Source organism: Sorghum bicolor, chromosome 2, assembly GCF_000003195.3.
Source record: "Sorghum bicolor cultivar BTx623 chromosome 2, Sorghum_bicolor_NCBIv3, whole genome shotgun sequence".
NCBI classification, from domain to species: Eukaryota; Viridiplantae; Streptophyta; class Magnoliopsida; order Poales; family Poaceae; genus Sorghum; species Sorghum bicolor.
In genome coordinates this window covers 75,439,740-75,459,244 of record NC_012871.2, presented here as the reverse complement: position 1 = coordinate 75,459,244, position 19,505 = coordinate 75,439,740, and the positions used below count along the sequence as shown (strand labels likewise).

At 41.1% G+C, this 19,505-nt stretch overlaps 1 protein-coding gene across 3 annotated transcripts; it reads left to right on the top strand.

The window, feature by feature from the left end:
- LOC8072256 (protein CHROMATIN REMODELING 5) lies at nt 811-16,564 on the top strand. Of its 3 annotated transcripts, none has more exons than XM_021454556.1 (31): nt 811-1,313; nt 1,752-2,444; nt 2,578-2,636; nt 3,501-3,926; nt 4,265-4,498; nt 4,621-4,704; nt 5,030-5,089; nt 5,152-5,252; nt 5,508-5,559; nt 5,642-5,705; nt 6,265-6,358; nt 6,442-6,529; nt 6,616-6,750; nt 8,629-8,820; nt 8,902-8,969; nt 9,160-9,253; nt 9,356-9,480; nt 9,661-9,724; nt 10,313-10,522; nt 11,516-11,758; nt 11,897-12,007; nt 12,090-12,179; nt 12,565-12,747; nt 12,828-12,908; nt 13,006-13,245; nt 13,612-13,764; nt 13,850-14,027; nt 14,108-14,289; nt 14,805-15,155; nt 15,233-15,323; nt 15,459-16,564. In XM_021454556.1, exons 2-31 carry the CDS (start codon nt 1,802-1,804, stop codon nt 15,941-15,943), a joined length of 5,181 nt encoding a protein of 1,726 aa, XP_021310231.1. In that variant the 5' UTR covers nt 811-1,313; nt 1,752-1,801; the 3' UTR covers nt 15,944-16,564. The 3 variants fall into 3 exon arrangements, with proteins under 3 accessions (XP_021310231.1, XP_021310232.1, XP_021310230.1); XM_021454557.1 differs by having other exon boundaries at nt 2,575-2,636; nt 4,274-4,498; XM_021454555.1 differs by having other exon boundaries at nt 2,575-2,636.

The window sequence follows — 19,505 nt, the reverse complement described above, 5'->3', positions numbered from 1 at the left end:
GTACTCGTGTGACAGGGGTCTACATAAACATTGCTTTTGCCTCTATAAATCATATGTATTCACATGGAATAATCTTAAACTGAAATTTAGTGCAATGAAAATTCTCCAATTTTTTTGAATAAATACATCATCAGCACTCAAACGTAGGATGCACTTGAGCAACATGCGTACTCAATTCATCCTAAATTATAAAACAATTGACTTTTTTAACATTAAATTTAATTACTCGTTTTATTTAAAAATTTGAATAAAATATTACTTCTTTTACTGTGGCTTGGTTTATTTATAAAAGTTACTTAAAAATAACTTAAGTTTGACTATATTTAAGTATATTTTTAAATAAAATGATTGGTTAAATTTGAGATACAAAATTAAACGTATTATAATTTACGATTGAGGCGCGTGACATCGCCACATCGGCGCGCCAAACCCGGAAATAGCCCCCCCCCCCTCCTCTCTTTCTCCGAGTGGAAGCGTGGAGCCGTGGAGCAGCGAAACCGTCCGTTTGGACCACAGCCCTCCAGAAATTACGAACGCTGCGAGGCATACCAACGTGCCGTCGCAGCACCCACAAGGCTAACAGTCCCTGACACGCCACCCCCACCCCGACCCCGACCCCCCACGCCATCGGGGGAAAGCACCGGTGACGCGGCGCCTCCGAGGCGGGCCTGCACTGCACCTCGACCCCGCCTCTACGCGTCGCTTACTGGTTGGCCCCACCAGCGAATTCAGGGGCGTCCAGAGACGCCCCGAAATACTCTGCCACAACAAGCCCCCCCAACGCGACCGAGACAAATACACGAGCGAAAAGGCGAGAGCCGGAGAGACAGACAGAGAGAGGGGAAAAACTTATCTGCCCTTCCTAATCGCCCTTACCCCCCTTTGTGATAGATAACCACCCCCCCTCCTCTCTTGCGCGCGCCGCCGCCGCCGCCGCCGCGCTGCCCCTTCCCGCCTCGCCGGGAGCCCGTCTCCGGCGATCGCCGCCGTCCATCCCCCTTCCTGCCCCGCCTCCGATCCGAATCCTAGGCGAAAAATCGCGGAAAATACCGCAAAAAATCGCGGAAATTCGCCCGGTCCTTTTTGAATAAATCGCACGGGCGTTGCGCCCCTCCCCCTTGCTCCCCTCCCGCCGCCCGCCCTCGGGGCCGCCGGCGACGGCGATCGCGCAGACCCATAGGCGCCCCGTGGCGAGCCAGAAACCCCGCCACGTGCCGGTCCGAGCATTCGTCTCTGTCGCGAGGACTGAGCGTCCGTCGCCCGCCCTCCGCCCGCCCGCCTCCTCCTGCTCCTCTCGTCGGCCGCGGCACGAGGTGCGTCCCCTTGCCACCTCGCGGGTTTTTGTGGGCAGTGGTTGGTTCCGAGGCATGGGCGCGCGTGATGTGGCGTCGGTTCGAGCGCCGCCCGCCCGATCCGCGCCGCCGGCGGCTCGATCTGGCCGCCGCACGCGCCGATCTGCTCGGCCGCGCGTCAATCGCTTGGGATTTAGGGTTTCGGAATACAGTTTGGATTCTGCGCGCTCTAGGCTGCTCACCGGTGTATCTCTGCTTCTGCTGCTCGATTTTGATTAGAGCTGGGGTCGAGTCACGTCCCTCACCTGAAAATTTTAATCCATTTGCCCATTCAAACGATCAACCCCTAACAAAAAGCATCAGAAATTGATTAGATTCTAGTTGGATTGCCCTCTTTATGGCACGACATATATTGATCACTAGCCACGTTCTAAATTGACTTCGTTTCATGAACTGCAGGAGTGATACTGAGCCTGCGAGAGGTATTCCATGTAATGTCATAATTTGTTATGGCATTCTTCAGCAACTCCGGGAGCAAGGCCGATTCAGGAGGGTACAACTTGAATGAAAAGGCTGATGATGATGGTATCTACGAGTCAGACCGGGATGGGAATGTTGACCTGAACTCTAGGCAGTGGAACTTAAATGAGAAAGCAGATGATGCCTACCACAGCGAAGCAGAGCAATATGAGGCTGGCAAATCAGGTTTGTACTCTTCTGAGAACGCATCAGGGCAGCATGCCCAGAGAGGAGGCAGATCGTCTGGTGGTCCATGGGGCACAAATTTTCTGAAGGATTCCAGGTCCAAACAGACGGCCAGAGAAGTTCCATCGAATAGTGGTAGGGGAATGGATGCTGCTAGCTCACATGATGACATGGATGGTAGCGGAGAGGACGATGAACTGGACAGAGCAAATGGTGAGGTGCCTGCTGAGGAAATGCTCTCTGATGACTATTACGAGCAGGACGGAGAGGAGCAGATTGAATCGTTGCATCGCGGCGGGACGAAGCAATCAAGCTGTTCCACTTCTGGTGGAGCAGCAAAGTCTGGCTCACGACAAATGAAGAAGACGTCGAAGTACAATGCTTATGATGACGACGACGACGACGATGAGTATAATGATGAGAATGATGATGACAATGATGCAGATGGTATATTGAAATATGGAGTCTTGTGCTTAACAAAATAAATGTGTTATTGCTTTATTATGTGTTTCTTTAACTCTGTATATATGGTGTTACAACCCAAGTTGATTGGCATTTTTTCTTCTTATATTTGTAGAAGATGATCCCGCTGACGTGGATTTTGAGCCAGACAGTGAAACGGACAAGCCTACTGATAAGGTCATCTATTTACTTAATTGCTCTGCATAGAATGGCATATAACTGTAACATTCTACAGTTCCACATATTAAGCTACATCCTCCTTTTATTATTTGGGTTAGTTTGTGTAGTGAAAGTTTGTTACAACTATGTTCGAGATCTATATGCTGCTGCCCGTTTATGAAATCATTTACATATATATTATTTATGAATCTGAGCTGGTGATATTTCAAATAGTGCCTTAGTTGAACTCCAACTTACGTAAAATGGACTGTTTCTTCAGTTGGTGTAATAGACCCAAGAACACAAATTATCTCTTAGCATCAGATAGGTAATCTAGAGGAAATATATTCATAGTATATGGGAACTAGGATAAACTTATGCAAGCAAAATTCATGTGAATGGTCAGAACCTTGGATGGATTTGGCTCTTTGGTATTCTTGAACGAGGTGATAAAATATGCTAAACATGATTTCTGTGGGCCATCTTAACTGCATCAGCTGCAGTCTGCAGTTGTTTCTAACCGAGTCCTGGAGTAGTTCTATCTGGATCTTTTTGGTGCCATTCTAATGTACTTGACCTTTCTCATGTGACCAGTTCTGCAGCATTTTAGAGTGCTTATTTATTTGTACTGTGATCATCTGAGGACAGTTTCTGAACACCCCCCTCCCCCTTTGATTTTCAGCCTACAAATTGTCCACTAAGGCCCAATTTTTTTAAATATAAAAATGGTTTTACAGCTATGTTATTGTGTTCTTCTGGATTTCTGAGTTTTCTATTGGCCCATTCAAGGAAATTTATCAAGTTAATGTTATTCATTTTTTGTATTTGAGCTATTGGATATTTTTGCTTGATTATCTACCCTCTGAAACATTCAACTCACAGGATAAGTTTATGGATAGTGAGAATTCTGATGGTGACGACGATGATGACCTTGAACTCTCAGATGATGAAGATGATGATTTTGTTGAGAATCGGAGGCAACCTAAAAGACTTAAGATTGTAGCAACTAAAACTTCCAAGGGAAGAAAGTTGCCCATGCCAGCTCAAAGAAAACGAGGGGTGTCTCACAGTGATGAAGAATATTCTTCAGGAAAAGACTCAGATGTTCCTAGCGATTCTGATTTCAAACACAGATCGAAAAAACCTGACAGGTTGCATCAGAAACCTGTGGGCCGCAGTGACGTTGCTCCAATCAATTCTCATAATGAGCTTCGAACTTCTGGAAGGAGGAGGACGGTGAAAAAGATCTCATATGCTGAAAGCGAAGAAAGTGATGATAGTGAGGAGAAGTCAACTAAACAACAAAAGGTGAGCTCAATACAAACTATTAGTGAAAATAACAGTTTTGTCACTTGGGAATCATAATGGATAACTGGCAAACTAGTTCTTGTCATGTATGGCTTGTTATCAGGCTGGAGTCACATATGTATTACATTCTTAATGTTGTCATTCAGTTTCTGATTCTCACTTTTTAGTTGCTTCTTTGACAATAGAGAATCCAGACATCTGTCTTCTAAACTTTCCTCTCTATTTTGTTGTCTAAGTCATCATTATTACGGTGTTAATTTAAGTTACTTTCTTCTGATCGCGTGAAGAATCAATCCATATATATTATGGCCACCTTAACAAGTTTTAATGTAATTTAGCTCATGAAGGAGGAGCCGGAAGAGGAAGATGGAGAAACAATCGAAAAAGTTCTTTGGCATCAACCCAAGGGTGTAGCTGAAGAGGCAATAAGGAATCACCAGTCAGCTCAACCTACTGTTGTCAGCCTAACATCGAACTTCGATCAACAGTGGGATGAGTTAGAGTTCTATATAAAATGGAAAGGCCAGTCTTACCTGCATTGTCAATGGAAGACATTATCAGAACTCCAAAATGTAAGTACTTATGTAGACTACATATAGATCATGTTATCTGTATGTTAGTTAGGTGTATTTGCTTAATTCTTTGTCTTTGTTCTTTCTAAATCTGCTTTCATTCATATGCCTCTACATCACAGGTTAGTGGATTCAAGAAGGTAATAAATTACACGAAAAGAGTCGCCGAGGAACAGAGGTACAAGAGGGCACTATCACGTGAAGAGGTAAACCAGTAGACCTTTCATTTCAAATTTAACATGAATTGAAGCATGACACATTTTGTATCTTAGCATCCAAAGTATAAAAACTAACTCTATGGTAAAACTTCAAAGTGTAAAGGAAATGTTTGTGCCTCTTCCTGTTATGGAAGGTTCCTGTTTTTCGCATATTAGTTATTTTGGTGATGTTCAAAATTAAGTCAATGTTAGGTTTATATTCTGTCCTATTAATTAGTGATTATAGAGTGCTGTTAGTTAGTGCTTCTTTACTTGGCAAAATATTGTCATTAATTTGATATGTTTCTCTGGTTATGCAACATATTCATATCAGGTTGAGGTGCATGATGTGGGCAAGGAGATGGAGCTGGATCTTATTAAACAATATAGTCAGGTTGACTGTCGATACACACTGTCCATTATCGTTTTGCATATTGTCTAACATTGAATCTTCAGGTTGAACGGATATTTGCTGATAGGGTCAAAGCTGATGGAGATGATCTGGTTCCCGAATATTTAGTCAAATGGCAAGGACTTCCTTATGCAGAATCTACCTGGTAATTTTTGTGGCATGGTATCCAGTTCTAGTTTTATGGTTATGATTATTGTTTTGCACATGGATGATCTTTGATCGTAAACACAATATCTCTACCTCTGTTGATTCAGAATATGATTATGTGATCATCTTTCATACATTTTATATTCTATCTGGTGGATGTTAATATCTTTGTTGTAGGGAATAGGAATGCGCCTTTACTGTTTAATTAGTATGCATTAGTCTCACTGACCTTGTTTTTTGTGCGCTGTTTCAGGGAAAAAGATACAGACATAGATTTTGCTCAAGATGCAATTGATGAATATAAGGTAAGGTACTCAGTATACAAGCTTCTGTAATTGTACCTAAGCGTGTAATTTTGTATCATCACTGGTTTACACTAAATGGCAGGCTCGTGAAGCTGCCTCAGCTATACTTGGGAAAACAGTAGATTTCCAACGGAAGAAAAGCAAGGGTAACACATTCCTACTTACTATTGGTCCAGAAAATAGTTAATACACAAGACATACTAGTTAAAATCTCTTTTATGCTATTTTGTTCCTTCTGTGTAATTTTTCACCTTTGTTCTTTGTTATAAAGTCTTCAATTAGTATGCCATTTACTATGACTATGATGTGATGTTATCAAATTAAGTGATCCTTTTTCCACACCGGTAAACCAAATTTCATTACCAAGGCAACGAAATTACAAAGTCAACGTTTGGACCCAAAAAAACAGCGAACTAGAGAATCAGACATATGTTCACCGAGGGAACACATGCCTGAAACAACCCAAAATCCTCGTCCAGCCAAAGACTAGACACACCTTCCTGACAAAGCGATGATCACAGCAACGAAACAAATTAAGTGATCCTTATCCCTCAGGAATCTACAGTGTTCTTTTGGTCATAGTTTGAATATGGATTTGCATTGGCTTACCCTTTTCTTTGTGTTTGTACGGGATCCAATGTACTTTTTCTAGCACCAGTGGACCACTATTGTTGAGTTTAACTGAATCAAACTTTACGTTTCCAGCTAGTTTGAGGAGGCTTGATGACCAGCCAGAATGGCTAAAAGCTGGCAAGCTTCGTGATTATCAGCTGGAAGGACTAAACTTCCTTGTCAATGGGTATGTAAGATCAATATGAACGTACATATATGCACAACAGAAAACAGATACTTGGTTTTCTGATTGTTTGATTGGTGACACAGGTGGAGAAACGATACTAATGTTATACTTGCTGATGAAATGGGTCTGGGAAAAACTATCCAATCTGTTTCCATGCTTGGCTTCCTTCATGTAATTTTTTCTCATTGTATTTGCTTGTCATCATTATGATGAATGAAATTGTCTTTTAATATTAATATCTGACATATCTGTTACAGAATGCTCAAGAAATCAATGGCCCATTTCTTGTAGTTGTGCCACTGTCAACATTGTCGAACTGGGCAAAGGAATTTCGGAAGTGGCTGCCCAACATGAATGTTGTCATTTATGTTGGCAACCGTGCCAGCAGAGAGGTATATAAAACTATCAAATCAGTTCTCCATCTGTTTTTTGTATGTGATCTAGCTGCCATTGTCAAATGTTGGCAACAAGAATTATTAACTAAAATCGTATATTATTAATTTTTGCTAAATATGAACTTTACCTGAAAATGCCAATTATTGTTACTGCTGTGAATTAATTTATTTGCTGTTAGCACTAGTATTTCATATCATCTGTTTGAGAGACTGCTCCTCCTGTATGAATATTTTGAACTGGCTAGTAACTTTAGATATCAGCTTGTAAATTGCATAGTGTTAGAAATTAAAAGCCTTCGTAAAAAAGAAATATTAAGAATTTAAAAGGCTGATAGAATAGAATAATATCTTATGGAATTTACCTGGTTTATATTTTTTTGTGACTAATCAATATCATGACTTTTAACTTAGATCACTTTCTATGATGGACCTGTATGTATTACTTCCATGGCATGTTTTATGATTTCGATAAGTTTAGAGAAACCAATATGATAAGCTGAGGAAAACTGTATAGCCAAAAGGACTGTCAAACCTTCCTGTCTTTCTTTTTTTAGTGTTTATAAGGGATTAGCCTCAGTCTTAGCAAAGCTGAAGACCGTAAGATTTACAGCATTCAACAAGTGCAGTACAGTCACCATTCACCTCCCCAACCATAACCAAAAGACTGATGACCAAAAAACAACCAAGAATTACACAGAACTTCCTATGCTCCACCAAGACCAAAAACCACCAGATTGAGCCACTTCCCTGACTTGACTGCCTCTTCAAATGAAGTAGTAAGTCCATGTCCTTGGGGGTGTAGGCATGTGGTTGTATGGGGTTTCTAAACCCACTCTTTTATTCTTCTTAATATAACGATACACAGCTCTCCTGCGTGTTCGAGAAAAAAAAAGTCCTTGGGGGTCGCCAGTCACCTGTGTTCTCATACATGAAGCTATCTTCAGGCCTTGATACCTTGTCCAGCCAGAAATCTTGGGTGGCATAGATGCCAACCTCTTTAGCTCTTCCAACTCTGGAGTTTAACAATTGGAGCTTGTTTGTGAGGGCAAATCAGTTTCCAACTTTGCACCATGACAACAATCTTTAGTAGTCGATTCCTCCTTTGATGCCTGGTGGGATAGGGCGGTCTTGACAGTAAGCGGAGATGCGCGAAAGGGATTGAGTTCCCTCATCATCCTAGGCGCCTTAACCATCTGGAAGCATCGAAATGACTGTGTCTTCAATGTGGCTACCCCTAGACTGTCTACAGCTTTGAATCTTGCTCGGGAGGAAGCCCTTTTATGGTCTATAGCTGGTGGTAAGGGAGTCCCTGCACACAGCTCAGGATGATGGTAAGAGGGTCTAAGGTCAGGTCTTTCAACTCAGTCATAGGTGATTAGTTTCAGTCAGTAAGTGGGTATGTGTGTTTGTGTGTGTGTTTGGGTCTCTGTATGACTCCTTTCTCTACTATTAATACAATGATATGCAGTTCTCCTGCGTATTCGAGAGAAAAAGTTCTGAAAACACATAGCATTTCTTAGTTTCCAAATCCCCCAGCGAGCTTCCTGTCTTTCTTCAAAACAGGACTATAGTCCATCTATGTTATGCTAACATCACATGTCATTGAAATGAAACCTTTTTGTAATTTGGATCTCTGCTCAAAAGCACTATATATTGATGTGTAGCATTTTGCGTTTTTTGCTTTTCTTTAGGGTATGGAATTGTGTTTTTTTTTTCATGCCTCCTTTCTTATTCTGTTTGCTTGTGTTATATTTGTTTTTAGTTATAAATATTTATTAGTTGGCTTGAGCCTTGAGGAATAGGCACAAAATTCTAACTAATACACTTTCTAATTTTGTTTTATTCACCTTTGTTGTACCTTTTTGCTATTTGCAGATGTGCCAGCAGCATGAATTTTTTTCAGACAAGAAGGGTGGGCGTCATGTAAAATTCCACACATTGATAACTACCTACGAGGTGATTCTCAAGGACAAAGCGGTTCTTTCCAAGATCAAATGGAACTATCTTATGGTTGATGAAGCCCACCGATTGAAAAATTGTGAAGCGTCACTGTATACGACCCTTTTGGTATGAAACAATTTCTTAGCTTCTGTATCATGTAACTTTTATTGGGATTATGATTAGACTAATTTTGTATTGCTTCTACAGGAATTCAGCACTAAGAACAAGCTGCTTATCACTGGAACACCTTTGCAGAACAGTGTGGAAGAGCTTTGGTACAACATCTTTTATGTGGAGTTATAATAGTTAACTTATATTATATGCGGATATGTCATCTTTTATGTGGAGCTATTATTTCAAAAAAACAACAATCTGTCCACAGTTGCTACATCTGTGCTGATTCAGTTTTGTTAATCTTTTTTAATCCTTCATTTTTCCTTTGTTTCTGAGTGTTTTTTTTGGTAGGGCATTACTTCATTTTCTTGATCCAGTCAAATTCAACAGCAAGGATAGTTTTGTTGAGAGATACAAAAATTTGAGTTCGTTCAACGAAACTGAGGTAATGTTTCAAATAAAAGCTTTATCTTGGCTGATCAGCATATAATATGTTGGTTTTCCGTTGATTGAAAGCCCATAACTTCTTTTGCCGATTTTCTTGTAGCTTGCAAATTTGCATAAGGAATTGAGGCCTCATATTCTACGGCGGGTTATAAAAGATGTTGAGAAGTCGTTACCTCCTAAAATTGAGAGGATTCTACGTGTCGAGATGTCACCCCTTCAGAAACAGTGAGTACTCCATGCTAATTTTCTTGAACCTTTTTTTTTTTGGATAAGTTTTCTTATTAGTTTGGATGGAACCTGCATTCTTAAAGCTTTTATTTTTCCTACAAGCTCCAAACCCTGCATGGACCTTGGAGCTGCCAAACGTGCCCTTATTGTAGGTTCATTTTTCTGGTTTTTTACTAGGTACTACAAGTGGATTTTAGAGCGGAATTTTCAGAATCTAAATAAAGGAGTCCGTGGGAATCAGGTTTTTGTTACATCTTTTTCTTTTAAGCAAGTTATTATGCTTTTATTTCTCTGTGCTTTAGTTATTTCAGTGGGCACATTTGGTTATTTTTTGTTAGCTACCGCTCTGTTCTATCTTGGAATTTAATGTAATTTGGTTGTCTCAGTATTAGCAAATTGAACCTTATCTCCAGACATGAATATATAACGTTGCTGCTAGTCTAGGACCATTTTTCTTGCTAAATGCTGTGGTGCTTGCCAGGATTATCTTGATTGGAACAATGTTACTATTCTTTCTCACCTACTATTGCTAGCTCAAGCAGTTTCTCACCCTGCTATTGCTAGCTCAAGTAGTTCATCACTTGGCTGTGCATTACCTATTAAACTGGAGCATGGGCAAGGCCACATGGCAACACTTGGCCTTTGTGAGCCAAATCTGCTTTCCAATGTGGGCAAGGATTGATTGTTTATAACTTCATGTTCTGATCTACTGTTTCCAAATAATTAGTGTGTTTGGCAATTATTCTTAAGGCATAGCCAAATCTGCTCTCTAAAAATTACTGTCTGGCTATCATGTTTTATGTGATTGACTTGATCATGGCATATGCAGGTATCACTTCTTAACATTGTTGTTGAATTGAAGAAATGCTGCAACCATCCATTCCTGTTTGAAAGTGCCGATCATGGTTATGGTGGAGATAGCATTGGTGATCGGAATAAAGTTGAACGCATTGTTATGAGTAGTGGTAAACTTGTCTTGTTGGACAAACTATTGGTGAGATTGCGGGAGACTAACCATCGTGTGCTTATATTCTCACAGGTTTGTATCTACCAGTTATCACCACATGATGTTGCTATTCAAATTGTAGATAGTGGTAACATTTGATTTCCTTTTTTTTCTCTCTGCTGTGGCCCCATGAAACGAGCACAATTCTAGACTTCTAGAGATATGAACCTATAACCAAATCAGTTCTGAATGGCCCTTAGTGCGGTTTGATTTGGTTCAAACTAGCACTACGGGTGCCTAAGAGAAAGCAAAAAAGGTGTGTTACTTGGATGTCAACCTGCCGAATACACCTCTGGGAGTCCTTGAGCTTTGCTAGTGGTAGAACCAGAAACTTAAGTTAGGGGCAGCTGGTTGCCAGAATATATCAACATCATAACATAGTAACAAAAAAAATTGGAAGACTGAAATAAAACTGATTTTAACAATGTACTTTCTTCAGTAAAAAAGTATATTTTTTCACTATACGATGATTTTATGACAATGGCGAAGAGGCATTCAGAGGGATACTTGTTGGAAAATGTTTCAAAATGACAAGAATCGGAAACCAAATAAAAGTTCTTGCATGAACTTTAGTTATTTCTAAATGGCAGGCGTTTGGAAACCAAAACAATGAATTTGTTTGGTGTTTGCCTAGCTGAATGACCCCTTCCATCTTCAGAGGCTCAGGAACTTGCTTATTTTTTTCGGTAACTCTGTGGACTCCAACTTAAACATTGTAATCTAATACGGTAATGAAATTCGTCTCGGCTGTTGTGGAAAAAATTCTACTTATTTCGCCCTACTGATTCTTTTCTATTTCTGTAGTTCTCTTTGTGATTGAGTAGATGCCTTTTAAGAGAATCTTGGGCAGTTCTCTTTGTGATTGAGTAGATTCCTTTTAAGAGAATCTTGGGCGTGATTTGCTTCAAGTTAAAACATTACATAACTATTTTCTTATTGTGCTTACATCAATATATCAGGAAGCAAAATATTTTTAAAGCATCTGCGCCTCATGTGGTTTACTTCTTGATTCTTGATTCCTTGCAGATGGTTAAGATGTTGGACATCCTTGCAGAATACCTCTCTCTTCGGGGATTTCAGTTTCAGAGGCTTGATGGTAGTACAAGAGCAGATCTTCGTCATCAAGCCATGGAACATTTTAATGCTCCTGGAAGTGATGACTTCTGTTTTCTTTTATCCACACGTGCCGGAGGACTTGGTATTAATCTTGCAACTGCAGATACAGTGATAATTTTTGATTCAGATTGGAATCCGCAAAATGATCTGCAGGTTTTTCCCTCTCGCTCTCACTCACCCACTCTCTCACTCTCTCCCTCTCCCTCCATCCCTCCCTCCTGGAAGTGTGTGTTACTTGTAAAGATTTACTTATCTTTCCTATGTTTCTTAATATGGCTCGTTTCTTGCTAGGCCATGAGTAGGGCACATAGGATTGGCCAACAGGAGACTGTTAATATCTACCGCTTTGTCACATGCAAAAGTGTTGAAGAGGATATTTTGGAACGTGCAAAGAAAAAGATGGTTGTCAAACTGCTTAGTTCATGTATTCTTTAGTAGGATTATTGATCTGTTCTTTTTACCTATTTTTTTTTTCCTATTTCAGGTTCTTGATCACTTGGTTATTCAGAAGCTAAATGCTGAGGGCAGGCTTGAGAAGAAAGAATCCAAAAAGGGTGGCTCCATATTTGACAAGGTAGGTTTTGGTTTCGACTATCTTGTTTCCCTGTTCTAGGCTAACTTTTAGGCATGAATTACCCTAAGTTTTGTATTGGGTGGTTTACAAGATTCATTACCGAGTTCTGTATTGGGTGGCCATTGAATGTTGCTGCTGGTTGAAACAAGTTGTAACATGTTGCTTAAAGAAATTTTCATACAGGTTATCAAATGCTGAAAATTGAAGTGTCTATCATATTTTTTGTTCAGTTTAGAATGCATTTACTTGTTCCTTTTACCTTCTATTAGGATATGATAATCTTGTGAGAAGGTAAAAAAAAGATACATACTGTATTTTCTTGTTCCCTCTTTATTTCCCTTTTATGCTGTTTTACTATCCTGATGTAAGCTGCATCACTCGGCAGAATGAACTTTCTGCTATCTTGAGGTTCGGTGCAGAGGAATTGTTCAAAGAAGACAAGACTGATGAGGAGACCAAGAGGAACCTTGAAAGTTTGGACATTGATGAAATTCTTGAGAGAGCTGAGAAAGTCGAGACAAAGGGTGGTGAAGGGGAGGAAGGAAATGAGCTTCTTAGTGCTTTCAAGGCATGTGATGTGACCCAAGTTATGATGCTGAGCAGGAACTATTCTGTATTCACATTTATTATTCGTCCTATTTTGCGTAGGTTGCAAACTTTTCCAGTGGCGAAGATGATGCAACATTCTGGAGTAGGCTGATACAGCCAGATCCTGCAGATATGATTCAGGTATTGATTGGCTAGCTAGTTTGCCCAGTTATTATAACATGCTTTCGTCATTTCTGTTTGTAAACATTATCAGATAGTGATGACTGGTATTCTTCAGGAAACATTGGCACCTCGTGCTGCACGAAATAAAAAGAGCTATGTTGAAGATCCCCAGCTCGACAAAAGTAATAACAGGAAAAGACGAGCAGTTGAAGCACAAGAAAAGCCAAGGAGGCGTTCTGGCAGAACTGTGGAAACAGTTAATTCATTACCATTGGTTGATGGAGCAGTAGCTCAAGTACGAGAGTGGTCTTTTGGTAATGTTCCAAAGAAGGACGCTTCTCGTTTTGTACGAGCGGTAATATGCACGTTAAATCTATCTATCGTTTTTCTGTCTTTTCGGTTGAATCGTGTACTTCTCATAATCAAGTTTTTAATTGTATATACAAGTGCCTGGAAGCATGCTATCAATATGTCATTGCATCATCTTCTTTGGTTTGAGTTGATGCCTTGATGGGATATTGCAATACTTTGCATTATGATGATTATAGAACAAGTAACTATATTAGTCCAATTCTGAATGGCCAGTCGATTGTGCAAGTTTTTTCATGGCAAGTTTTTCTATGGGATCAGTTAGTCTGATTTGCTTGCACTTCATCTGGCATTGTTTGTGAAGCAATATGTGTGTTGATGGACTCTGACCCTGATATGTGAAATTTTTTAGGTCAAAAAATTTGGGAATGCAACCCAGATTGGATTAATCGTGGATGATGTTGGTGGTGTACTTGCGAAGGCATCACATGAAGCGCAAATAGAGCTATTTGATTTGCTAATTGATGGTTGTCAGGAAGCAGTTAAAGAGAATACGGATATCAAGGTAATAACTCTCTCCTTTTCATTAGCTGCAAAGAGCATTTCGTGACATCACCTTTGTTATGTTCACTTGTGCACTTCCAATATAGGGCACAGTTTTGGATTTTTTCGGTGTAGCTGTGAAGGCCTATGAATTGCTAGCTCGTGTTGAAGAGCTTCAGTTCTTGGCAAAGCGAATTGCACGTTACAAAGATCCAATCAAGCAATACCGCATCCAGCTACCTTATAAAAAGCCTCAGTGGTCTGCAAGCTGTGGATGGACTGAAAGTAACTGCATTTCAACTCTAGTTTTTTAGACATTCTATAAAACATTGGGATCTTATAGTTTGTTTCTTCTATGGTCGTAGCTGATGATGCTAGATTGATGGTTGGAATTCATTGGTATGGCTATGGGAATTGGGAGAAAATACGGTTGGATCCAAAGCTTGGCCTGGCAGCAAAAATTGCACCAGCAACACTTGGTGAGAGAGAGACATTTTTACCACGTGCTCCAAACTTGGATAACCGAGCTAGTGCTCTCCTGCAAAAGGTATCTCTTTTGAACCAGAGGTGAACCTCTGGTTTATTTTTAAATGTACATGGGATCAGTTAACTTTCTGGACATTGTTCTTTTCTTGGTTTCAAGTGTGTGATTATCTAATTTATGGACTACTAATAGTTGAACCCTTCTATCATGTTCTGATCATTCAGTGAATTCAGGTTTTGAACTGTTATTTAATTGCAATCCTCAAGTAGAGTGGTGTTTAGGTTTTACCTTAATTTTAAGAGCTTGTTTAAACAAATTATCCTTTTTTTCCTAATCCAACTATTTTATAATGATGCATTTGTAATGCTGTAGCCAATTTGACAATCAAGAACAGCAATTTGTTTATTTGTTTGCTTCACATGTTTTAGTTGCTTCGAGATGTTTGAGTTTAGTTTGAAAGAGTATAAATGAATGTTTCACCTTGAATTTGCCTTTGTTTACTACAACAATTGCATATTCTACATGCTTTACATTTTTTTTGCATTCTATTATGCTGACAAGAAGTTGTATTTATTAAGGAATATGCTAAGTTTAGTGGTAAGAGCTCAAAAGTCAAAGGAAATGCCCGCCAGACAGTCAATAACGACAGTAATAGTGGAGCTCGATCAATGAGGGGCCGACAAAAGGATGTACCAGAAAAAGAGGATAATAAACCGAACAAAGATGACATTCAGAAGCGCAAGGTAATAGTGGAAGCTGAAGCAAGAGAAGAAGGTGAAATTTCTGAATCAGAGGCAGAGACAAAGTATCGTCTGGACAAAGAGGAGAAGTGGCTGGAGTGGTGCTCTGAAGTTTTAGATGAGGAGCAGGATACTTTGAAGCGCCTGGATAGGCTGCAGAATACAAGTGTAAACCTCCCAAAGGAAAAGGTATCTGCTTTTCCTGTGGGCAATATGTTCTCAAACTGCTTTTCGACCTGAATCTTACCTTAATTTACTGTCTTTAGGTTCTTTCAAGAATTCGCAAGTATCTCCTGATAATTGGGGACAAAATTGGAGAAGTTGTCCGGCAACACAGTGAATCTTATAGGCAATCCCGTAAGTGTATATGTTCCCTTCTCCATTATCAGTCTCCAGACAAGACCCTCTGTCTTAACATTGTGCAGACAATTTTGAATGGCATATAGTTGGATCCCTTGATAGATCCTGTCTAACTTATTGTATTGATTGCAGGCATGACCATGAGGTTATGGAATTATGTTGCCACCTTTTCAAATATGTCTGGGGAGCAACTGCATGATCTCTATTTGAAACTTAGTCAAGACCAACTGGAAGGTGGAGTTGGCCCATCTCATGGTGGCAATTTTGCATCCGTTCCTCCCAATAAGGGAGGCAACTCAAATCAACTTCATCCTTCGAGAAACCAAAGGCCAAGTAGGTCTCTCCAGTACAATTCTGAGTCTTTCCATAATAATGAGAGCTCTGGAAGTTCTGAAGCCTGGAAGCGACGACGAAGAGCTGACCTAGATAATCAATTTGACACCCAGCCTTTGTATCAACCTCCAGTTATGACAAATGGTAATAGGTTGCAGGAATCTAGTAGTTCTGCAGGTATTCTTGGTTGGGGTCCAGTTGAAATGAGACGGTATGGTAATGAAAGGCCAAAACGTGGTGTTCATCCTAGTCATTTTTCTACTGGGCATGGACCTTTGCTGTAGCTGAAGGAAGTAGATGCGAACAACCTTGTCCGTTTTGGCATAACTGTTCCCAGTGAATTTCAGCTTCCATATAGTTACAAATGGAGGAACTCCATCGGAATTGAAATTCTTTTTTTCCATAACCAAAAGGAATAAAGAGGAAAACCGGACCTGGATCGCAGTTTTGAATTCTGTGCTTCAAAGGTAATGCCAGGACTCCAGAGTCGACGCGGGGAATTGTTAACAGCTACACTGAATATCCTTCTGACACCATCACAGCAAAACAAATACATGGTGGCTTGTGAACTGCCAAGAGGATTAATCGAGGAAGTTTTGTCGGTTCAGTTTTGTGATCCAATAGAAAGTTGGGGCCATTTAGAAAAGTTCATCTAAACAATGATCTATAGTTCAATCTCAATACATGTATTATGTTTTACATTGCAATATAATGAAATATGGTTCAGTTATCCACCTCCCTCTTGATGTGTTTTGTGCCTGTTTTGTTCGTTGATGTAATAGATAAAAGAAACACATGTTCTCATTTTGACAACAGTGGGGGTGCATAATAGGTGCTAGATTGTTTCAGTTTCTGTAAATAGAGGTGAAATATCTCTTTTGTATACGTGACGGAATTGTTGGATACTTGCATTGCTTCCATGTATGTACTTTTTCCTGAGGTATTGTGCTGAATGAGGTACGGTTATGTCAAACGGTAAGAATTAGGTGGGTGGTTATTTCAATGTCAAATAGTTGTTTGACACCACGGTCTATCATTTACATTTTGTCGTGTCATGATCTATATATGGTGGCATGGTGCAGGTTAGTAGGTGCTCAAATCCATTCTACAAGTCATTTGGATATGCGGAAGTTGAGGCCTACCTGGTTGACCCCACTCTGCTATTCAGATGCTTAGACTATCTCCAACAGAGCTGACCAAAACACAAGACCTATTTTACCATTTGGGTTACGCACAGTGAGAGAAGACAGCACCAAAAACAATCGAACTCCAACAGCGAACGCAAACAAACAGAGGCCCTCTGCCGACAAGGTCCTGGCCCGTTCGCCCGGTCAGTCACTCCACCCAGAGATTTGCGTCATGGATTCCAGGCGACGCATATTTGCCTTCTCGTTCATCCGGTACCCAAAATGGCTGCTCGGTTTGCGTATGCTGTTGGAGCGTGTTTCTTTCCGCAAAAACACTATGCAGAACGCAAAATGCGTTTGGGTAGCGTTTTGCGGAATCTGTTGGAGACAGCCTAAGGATGTTTATTGTATGATGATGACTCAATTGAAATTTTAGTCCTGTATATGAATGATGATGCTGAAACACTGCTGTATCAGACGCCAAATATGTGATAGCAAATTGAACGCAGTTTTTCACTCTAAGGGCATATGCCCTACAACGTGGACTAAGGATTCACCCTGAGATTCGTGGCCAGCAGGAGAGAATTGAAATATTGTCTTTCTTTTGCTGAGGAAATATTGTCTCTTTTTTGCTAGGGAAATATTGTCTCTTTTTTGCCGGGCACGAATCTCATCTTGTGGTCCATATTGTGAGGGCATGTGTCCTTAGAGACAAATTTACTTTACCATAGCAAAATGTTTTATATGTCTAGAATGTGAAGTAGTGTATATTATATTGCTGCTGCTGAAGCTTCAACGCTACACTTGATACGGACAGCTATGAGCATACAGTACATAATATGTCTTGTGCTGTCCTGCAAGACGCACAAGCTGGATGTGCCTTACTGCGGTAAAAAAAAAAACATCTCTCTATAACCACAACAGCACGAGCATACATTCTATACTTTTCCCGTCCGGCTGCGTAGGCCTCCTCACTCGTGTCTGACTCGTGGATACAAGCCCCCTGTCCTGCTTGTTTGCTTGCGAGCGTTGAGAAGGAAGGTCAGTCTCGCAGAACCGTTTGTGCAGGGCTCCCTGTGGTCCGTATGGATCAGCAATGACCACACGGCCATATGCATTGCACGGTACAAGAGACGGGCATGGCCTTGAGGAGGCAATACCGTGTTCAGCATGCAACGCAAGGTGATCGAGATCGATGTCTGGGCGACGCGACGTGGACGATTCGTGAACTGATGCCATGGCGACCAAACAAGCAGGGCAGGCAGCCATGGATGGAGATGATTCCTTCCGAGGAAGAAGTTCCATGGATGGGGAGCCGTGGAAGAGCATGGCTCAACCAATCGATGAGCCACTGGAATTTCGTCAGTACAGTTACTCTGTATAACTTTGTTGCATGCATGCGGCACATCCATATAACTGACGGTGACGGCTCATGTCTCTTAAAAACCAGTAGGCTGAGATCAGATATCATTACCAGTTAAAGTTATGCTTTGGAGGAACGGCCATTTTGTCGCTCAAGGAGTCTTATTTTCAAATGCGTAAACATAACTGCATAACTTTGAGTCTTATTTTCAAAGGAGTTTATAGGGAGGAAAATCGGATGGCTACAATAGTCAAGAGAGCTAAATTGTACTTTTTATTTTTTTTAATCCTCGTCACCATCAAATTTATGGCCCTCTTTGAAATGTGGGATTTTTTTTTCTATTCCTGCGTTTTTATTTTTTTCAAATGTAAAAAATGAATTGATTCCTGTAAAACTCATATATAAACTCCTTTAAATTTTCTGCTTTTCAAAGGTTGCCTAAAAGGGCGGAACGACCGGGTAAGCCAGTTGGGCTTATGGTTATGCCTGGCCCATTTGCAGCGTTGTCTGGCTGCGGGGCATGTATATATAGACACACCTGCCGCCGCATCCTCGCAATCCAAAATTCAGATCCAGACGGGTTTCGTTCGGTGAGATGGGGCGATCGCGGGCGATGGGGACCCGTGGCGGTAAGGCGGCCAGCGCGGAGGCCGGTGGCTCTACCCTCAAGCGGAAGGCGGCGAGCGCGTCGGAGGCCGGTGGCTCTGGTCTTGAGGGGAAACAGGTGAGCAAGTCGGAGGAGCGTAAGATCCTGAGGCTCAAGTCGGAGGAGGGTAAGATCCTCAAGCTCAAGAAGGAAGCTAATGCGGCGAACGATGAGGCAATGGCAAAGCTTCCCGCCGCTTACCGTCCTACACCTACGGTGAAGGCGGTTGAGTCGGCGGCCGGGAAGAAGAAGAAGACGGTGCTGGTCAGGAGGTTGTTTCCGCAGGAGCATATCGACGCCCTCTTGGCAATGCCCTGCCCGATTACCCCTAATGAGCTCACTGAAGAACAGCTGGCGGATTATCCCCAGAGTTTCAAAGACTTGTACAACCAAGAAATGGATATCGCTAAGAAACTGCGTGACTACCATCAGGCTCTCATTGACCAGTACTCCAAATATGGCTATGCGGTGGACGAATCAGAGGCTGAGGTCACCGACGATGAAGATTGAGACGAGGACAACTAGAAAGACAGCAATGACTGAAGTGCTTGGTCAATAACTTACAAGTAGTAGGCTGTGTCATTGTCTCTGCAAGAACCTCCATCTACCCGAAGTCAAGTTGCAAACCGTGTTGTGTTCGTGGTGATCCACCTACCCTCTGCTCACTATTATTATATAGACATTTGGTGTAATCATAAATCTTGGTGCTA

What these genes read in the sequence shown, in the direction of transcription:
- LOC8072256 (XM_021454555.1), top strand. Translation starts at nt 1,802, where the DNA reads ATGGCATTCTTCAGCAACTCCGGGAGCAAGGCCGATTCAGGAGGGTAC. An exon ending in AGCTTCTTAGTGCTTTCAAG is followed by an intron (nt 12,748 to 12,827) that starts GCATGTGATGTG and finishes TATTTTGCGTAG; the next exon opens with GTTGCAAACTTTTCCAGTGG. An exon ending in ATCCTGCAGATATGATTCAG is followed by an intron (nt 12,909 to 13,005) that starts GTATTGATTGGC and finishes GGTATTCTTCAG; the next exon opens with GAAACATTGGCACCTCGTGC.